Source organism: Hibiscus syriacus, unplaced genomic scaffold (assembly GCF_006381635.1).
Source record: "Hibiscus syriacus cultivar Baekdansim isolate YM2019G1 unplaced genomic scaffold, ASM638163v2 tig00116996_pilon, whole genome shotgun sequence".
In the NCBI taxonomy this organism is placed as follows: domain Eukaryota; kingdom Viridiplantae; phylum Streptophyta; class Magnoliopsida; order Malvales; family Malvaceae; genus Hibiscus; species Hibiscus syriacus.
In genome coordinates this window covers 2,336,942-2,344,330 of record NW_024063512.1, presented here as the reverse complement: position 1 = coordinate 2,344,330, position 7,389 = coordinate 2,336,942, and the positions used below count along the sequence as shown (strand labels likewise).

The 7,389-nt window shown below is 37.5% G+C and overlaps 1 protein-coding gene and 1 pseudogene across 1 annotated transcript; both read left to right on the top strand.

Annotated features, from left to right (window-relative positions):
* Positions 1-262: 262 nt before the first annotated feature.
* On the top strand, positions 263-4,134 carry LOC120193536 (uncharacterized protein At5g41620-like). The gene is made up of 3 exons (XM_039196020.1): positions 263-850; positions 1,469-1,594; positions 2,347-4,134. Exons 1-3 carry the CDS (start codon positions 458-460, stop codon positions 3,865-3,867), a joined length of 2,040 nt encoding a protein of 679 aa, XP_039051951.1. The 5' UTR covers positions 263-457; the 3' UTR covers positions 3,868-4,134.
* Positions 4,135-5,810: 1,676 nt separating this feature from the next.
* LOC120193617 lies at positions 5,811-7,256 on the top strand (annotated as a pseudogene).
* Positions 7,257-7,389: the final 133 nt, after the last annotated feature.

The window sequence follows — 7,389 nt, the reverse complement described above, 5'->3', positions numbered from 1 at the left end:
ATGTCTTAAATTGGTAAATAAAAATTTAAGGTATTTTTTTAGGTAAAAGAATCTAAATGAATCTACTTGTTTTTTTTTTTTAAAAAAAGTGAAAAGACAAAATAAAATTGTAAACACCATGTGGAATTTATTCACCTAGTTGAGTATGTCACTAACCAAATCATTCACTACAAGCTTCGTGTACAGTACAATTTGGCGGGAGGCCAACTAAATGCTTGACAGGTAATCAAACCTTTTTGTTTGTCGATGCTCACGCAGATCGATCACAATACGATTCTCTTGAGAGAGAAGAACCCAAAACCAGAGTAATTCAATAGGGAGAAAATACCCACCAAAAACAACAGAGTTTTCACTCTGGAGACTAGGTCCGGGGTCAATAAAAGTAAAAAAGAAAACAGCAGTAGTTTTATATGAAACACTTTCGAAGGCCCCGCTAGAGAGAGAGAGAGAGAGAGAAATGAAAAGGGAAGAAAAAAGTGAAGAAGGGTTAGCGGAAAAGGAGGAGAATTTGTGTGAAAAGTTGAGTCGGAGGGTATTATCGGTAGGGAATAGGAAAACAGAGGGTCCCTGTACCCCGCTCCCTTCTTGGAAACTTTACGACCCACAGGCTCATCTTCATCATAACAACAATCTTCCTCCTCCTGCCGCTGTTTCTGCAAGGAAGTTAGCTGCTTCACTGTGGGATTTCCATCAATACTTTCCCCATCGTCCTCATAATCCCAAAATGCATAGAGGTGATCTTAACAACACTAATGGCAGCTACCACCAACGCCGCCACCACCACAAGAACAAAGCCATTGATTTTTCTCATTTCTTGGCTGATCCTTGCCCCAGCTCCGACCCTGACCAGGTATTCCAATTCCTTTCTCTTTGCTTCATGCTTTAATTTTGTCTATGTATAAAAGTTGTGTATGTGTATTGTTGTACCCGTATGTTAAATTTCTTTCTGAAGGGCTTTTTTTTAATAAAAAAATTGATCTATTAGTTGGTGAGATTGATGTTGATTGATCTGGGATTTTGGGTCTTGTATTTGGTAAATATTGAAATGGCTTGTTCATTTCTTTTATCTGGGTTGAGATGATGTTTACGGTTTATGTTGATTAAACCACATTTTCTTCTGCCTAGATTTTTACAGCGTTTTTTTTTGTCCATAGAGTATTTCGTGTTTGTTGGGTTAGATTATATGTTTGTAATGTCCTTCTTTCATGTTTGATTGAAAATAATAATAATTTGTCAAGCGTGTTCAAAACTAATGGAGCTAAATTGGCTTACAATGAGGAATGAGAATCATTTAATTGATGATTATTAGTAAATGGATGACCAGTAAAGTTTTAGTTGGATTAATCTAGTCTTCGGTGGCTTCAGGACAATGTCTTCAGCCACTTGTATAAGAACAAAGCTTTAGAGATTACCAGAGCTTGTAAAAATACCTTCTACAACTAACTTTCTGTTTTATTTCTTATATCAGCCAGAGTGTTCAAGCAGTTTGAGGAGGCATATTGCTCAAACACTAATGAAACACCATCGGTTGACTGAAAAAAGTAATCAGGCCCTACAGCCTGTATCACCTGCAAGTTATGGTAGTTCAATGGAGGTAAATTTTCTTTTCTTCATACTAAAAATGGTGTCATCTGTAGAATAAGTACACAGGAGGGGAGGTGGTTTTATTTTTCTGATATTTATTTCTGGATAAAAAGATCTATTGATCCAAGATGCAGAATTGCTGCTACATTCGTATACCTACTTATATAAGAAACGTAAAGTCACAAAGCCCCCAAGAGTCACAAAGCCCCCAAGCCGAACGGATAGAATTCTTTCTTAAATTGATAATTCAACTGAAGCTACTCAACTTGGAGCTAAGGGAAGAATGATTCTTAGGAGTCCTGTGTATGGGGACAAGCTTGAGCCTTGTGACCATATTGACTCATATCGGTTGTAGTCTGACTATTGTCCCCTAGTCTTTAACTAAAATTTAGTTATTTTAGTTATTGAGTTGGGTTCTAAGTTGATAAGTTATGTAGCTGGGTGTTCATGATGTCTTAATGTTTTATTCCAATCATAGAAATATATAGCGTGCTTGTCTTAGGAAAGCATTTGAGAATTGAGTTAGTAGGTTGTTATTTGAGATAACAACCATCACAAAAAGCATTTTCATGTAGGATTCTTACACATTGATATTAACAGAAATAACAGTGCAAAAATTGAATGCGGGGAATGCCCTTTCTCGAATAAGATCCTCCTTAGGAATCCCTCCTTGTATTGTTTGTTTTTTAGTAAGTCTTTCCCACTTGTTTTTTCACATTCCAATACATATAGAGCTTCAACTTGCTTTTCCTCCTTTTTCAGGTGGTACCTTATAATCCTGCAGTCACACCTACCAGTTCCATAAGCTTTAGGGGAAGAATCGATGAGTCGAATTATAATCTCAAAACATCTACAGAACTGCTGAAAGTACTAAACCATATTTGGAGTCTGGAAGAACAACATGCGTCCAATATATCATTGATAAAAGCATTGAAGAAGGAATTAGATCATGCCCGTGTTAGAATCAAGGATTTGCTTCGAGATCAGCAAGCATGTCGGCACGAAATTGATGATTTGATGAAGCAGATTGCCGAAGACAAATTGGTTAGGAAGAGCAAAGAACTGGACCGAATTCATGCTGCTGTACAGTCGGCAAGGGATGAACTAGAAGATGAGAGAAAGATAAGAAAACGATCCGAAAATCTACACAGGAAGTTAGCTCGGGAAGTGTCCGAGTCAAAAGCTTCTCTTTCTAATGCCTTGAAAGATCTCGAAAGGGAAAGGAAATCGAGGAAGCTTTTGGAAGATCTTTGCTATGAGTTTGCAAGGGGCATAAAAAACTACGAACTGGATTTGCATACACTAAGACAGAAATCCGATGAAGATTGGACCGGAGTGGCTGACCATGATCGTTTGATTCTTCATATATCTGAATCATGGCTTGACGAGCGGATGCAGATGAAGCTAGAAGAAGCTCAGTCTGGTTTTCCCAAACTGAATTCAATAGTGGACAGATTAGGCTTTGAAATAGAGACCTTCCTTCAAGCTAAACAGATTAGTACTTCAGTTTCTAAGCCTACTGATTATTTGTCACAAAAGGATCGGAGGAAGTCACTTGAATCTGACCCTTTAAATGAAGCTGTAAGTACAGGTAAAGATGTTTGTCGTGAGGAAGATTCTGCTAGCAGTTATTCGAATTGTTTTGAGCTGAACAAACCAAGCAGCGTTGACCTGAAATCACATGAAGATGAAGCTCTAAACTGTGATGGTGAGGAAATAATGAAGTCGAACCACGTTGAGAGAAAACTTTCATCTCATGAGAAGATTAAAAGACAGCATCCATCCAGCTTACAAGTTAGGTTTGAAGAAAAGATGGCCAGAGCCATGAGTAATGAAAATAAGAAGTCCCAGTTGGCAGAAGCAGAAGATGAAAATATTGTAGGAAATGCCACTGAAGCAACAATATCGCAAAAACTTGAAAATGATGAAGCTACACAATATGGCAACGAGGGAAGAAAGAATAAGCTTGATGAGATACATGGACTAAGCTCAAATTACATACTAGACAACTTGATAAGAAATCGTATAGCATTGTCAGAAGGTGGGAATATGAACGTGGAAAACAACTATGGCGAGGCCTCTTGTAGCTACCTACCACCGAGGAATCAGCCTAGCCCGGTGCAGGCATGGATGACGAAAATTACACCCCCTGATCTGGACGTATCAGAGTCTTCTGAGAAGCTGCCTCCGACAACGAAGGATAACACTTTGAAGGCAAAGCTACTTGAAGCAAGGTCCAAAGGGCAACGTTCTCGTTTAAAAATCTTAAAGGGAAAGTCGTAGATCAAAGTGGTTGTTTTAACTTTGAACAATAAGCTGATGAACTCATCACATAACCGACTGGATTAGCTAGCTGCTTCTGCGTTGCTTTTCAGTCCAACATTGTGTTTTATGAATACATGTCATGTTGCAATCTGTAATTGTATAATTTTTTGTTATTTTGTCTGTATATTTTATTGATTAATATCGCAGTATAGTTACGAATCAGATGAACTTTGGGTCCATTACAACTTTAGCAGTAAAGATTTGTGTGGTTTTCATGTCCGTTGATGCTATGTTTATTAGTGTTCGAACGCCACGCACAAGCCTTTTTCCCTATCCCTAATTTAAAATTTGTGAATTTGATTGTGTATGTACAGATTGGAGGTATTAAATGTATCAATTTGATTAAATTATTCGTGTTTATTGATTGATATGCTATGTAAGCACGCATAAATGAACATGTATTTATCTTGTATACCATATCCATTTAATAAAAAAGTGTCAATTCTATAAAATTGAGGATCTATTTTATTTCTCTAAATAATTTCGAAAATGCTGGCATCCATGAATAGAACCCAGGAAATCACTAGGAATCCATTCACAAGTTTCTTGCAAATGACTAAATGCTTGACGGGTAATCCAACCAATTAATTCCTAAAGCTTAAACTTTTTTTGTTTATCGATGCTTCCATGGAAGATCGATCACAGTACTAATTCTTAAGAAGGAAGAACCCAAGATCAGAGTAAATGAATAGGGAAAAGAAAAAGAACACTATCCAAAAAGAACAAATTTTCACTCTTTTAGAAACTAGACCCAGAGGCAAAAAAACGTAAAAAAGGAAAGAAAATAATAGTAGTTTATATAAAACACTTTTGAAGGACAAGGAGAAACCGGGGGGGGGGGGGGGGGAGAGATGGAAAAGGAAGAAAAACATAAAGAAGGGTTAACAGAAAAGGAGGAAATTTTGATTGGAAAGTTTAGTTTATATAAAACACTTTATGACCCTCAGGCACTCCATCATCATCACAACAGCCTTCTTCCTCCTCGTGCCACTGTTTCTGCAAGGAAGTTAGCGGCTTCACTGTAGGAGTTCCATCAATACCTTCCCCATTGCCCTCACAATCCCAAAATGCATAGAGGTGGCGTTAACAACAGTAATGGCGGGTACCACCAACGCCAATTCCACAATAATAACAAAGCCATCGATTTTTCTCATTTCTTGGCTGATACTTGCCCCAGCTCCGACCCTGACCAGGTATGTCAGTTCCTTTCTCCTTGCTCCATACTTCTGTTTATGTGTATTTTTGTACTCATGTGTTAGTTTTATTTTTTCTTTTTCTATTAGTTGGTGAGATTAATGTTGATTGATTTGGAATTTTGGATCTTGTATTTGGTAACGATGATATGGTTTCTTCATCTTTTTTCCCTTTTTTTTTTTTTACTTGGGTTGAGATGATGTTTGCAGTTTATGCTGATAAAACTACATTTTCTGTCCTCGTATTATCCATATTGGTTATTTGATCATTCTTCTACTTAGATTTTTACTATGTTTTTGTTGGTCCTTAAGAGTGTTTCTTTTTTGTTAGGTTTGATTATATGTTTCTAATATCCTTTCTTCGTGTTTGTTAGGTTAGATTATATGTTTGTAATGTCCTTCTTTCCTGCTCGATTGAGAAAAATAATAATTTTTGAACGAGTTCAAAACCTAATGGAACTAAATTGGCTTACAATGAGAAATGAGAATCATTTAATTGATAATTATTAGTAAGTAGATGACCCATCAAAGTATTAGTTGATTTAATCCTGCCTCTAACTTTCTGTTTTATTTTTTACAATCAGCCAGAGAGTTCAAGCAGATTGAGGAGGCATATTTGTTCAAACACTGATGAAACACCATCGATGGACTGAAAAACATAATAATCAGGCCCTACAACCTGTATCGCCTACAAGTTATGGCAGTTCAATGGAGGTAAACTTTCTTTTCTTCCTACTGAAAATGGCACTATCTGTAGAAGAAGTACAGAATAGGAATGGCGTTTTTTTTATGAATTTATTTTTGGATAAAAATATTTATTTATCGAAGACGCAGAAATGCTGCTACAGTCATTATAAACTGCATGCAACGGTTGCATAAACAGCTCAAATGCATAGTTACATGCAGCAACCATACCAATACAATCTGCAGCGATCGGGAGCAATATCTACTGATATAAGAAATATAGAAATACATATCATGCTTGTCTTAGGAAAGGATTTGAGAATTGGGTTAATCTGGTGTTATTTGAGATAAAAACCATCACAAAACGCATTTTTCGAGTAGGGTTCCATACACATTGATATTAACAGAAATAACAGTGTGAAAATTGAATGCGGGGAATGCCCTTTCTCGAATAAGATCCTCCTTAGGTATCACTCCTTGTATTGTTTGCTTATTTGGTCTTTCCCGCTTGGTTTTTCACATTCCAATACATCTAGAGCTTCAACATGCATTTCCTCCTTTTTCAGGTGGCACCTTATAATCCTGCAGTTACACCTAGCAATTCCGTAAGTTTTAGGGGAAGAATCGGTTAGTCGCATTATAATCTCAAAACATCTACAGAATTGCTGAAAGTACTAAACCATATTTGGAGTCTGGAAGAACAACATGCATCGAAAATATCATTGATAAAAGCATTGGAGATGGAATTAGATCATACCTGTATTAGGATCAAGGAGTTGCTTTGAGATCAGCAAGCAAGTCGACATGAAATTGATGGTTTGATGAAGCAGATTGCTGAAGACAAACTGGTTTGGAAGAGTAAAGAACAGGACTGGGTTCATGCTGCTGTACAGGAAATTAGCTCGGGAAGTGTCGGAGTCAAAAGCTTCTCTTTCTACTGCCTTGAAAGACCTTGATAGGGAAAGGAAATTGAGGAGGCTTTTGAAAGATCTTCGCGATGAGTTTGCGAAGGGAATCAAAAGCTACGAACAGGAGGTGCATACACTAAAACTGAAATCTGATGAATATTGGACGGGAGTGGCTGACCATGGTTTGATTCTTCATATATCTGAATCATGGCTTGATGAGCGGATGCAGATGAATTATGTACTGGACAACTTGATGAGAAATCATATAGCGTTCTCATAAGGTGGGGATATAAATACGGAAATTGACTGTGGTGCGGCTTCTTGTAGTTACCCTCCATGGAGGAACCAGCCTAGCCCAGTGCGACAATGGATGAAGAACTGTACACCCCTTGATCTGGACGTACCAGTCTTCTACAAAGCTACCTCCAGCAAAGAAGGATAACACTTTGAAGGCCAAGCTTCTCGAAGCAAGGTCCAAAGGGCAACGCTCTCGTTTAAAAACATTCAGGGGAAAGTCGTAGCTCAAAGTGGTGATGTTTTAACTTTGAACAATAGCTTAAGAACTCGGTTAACTCGCAGTAGTGGCTGCTTCTGCGTTGCTTCAGTCCAACAGTGTTTTAAATGAATACTGGCCATGTAGCAATAGCAATCTGTAATTCTGAAAAATTTTGTTTTGTGTGTATATTTGAGTAATG

Coding starts and splice junctions, on each gene's coding strand:
- LOC120193536 (XM_039196020.1), top strand. CDS start 458: ATGAAAAGGGAAGAAAAAAGTGAAGAAGGGTTAGCGGAAAAGGAGGAG. Junction 851..1,468: donor CCAGCTCCGACCCTGACCAG/GTATTCCAATTC, acceptor TTCTTATATCAG/CCAGAGTGTTCAAGCAGTTT. Junction 1,595..2,346: donor GTTATGGTAGTTCAATGGAG/GTAAATTTTCTT, acceptor CTCCTTTTTCAG/GTGGTACCTTATAATCCTGC.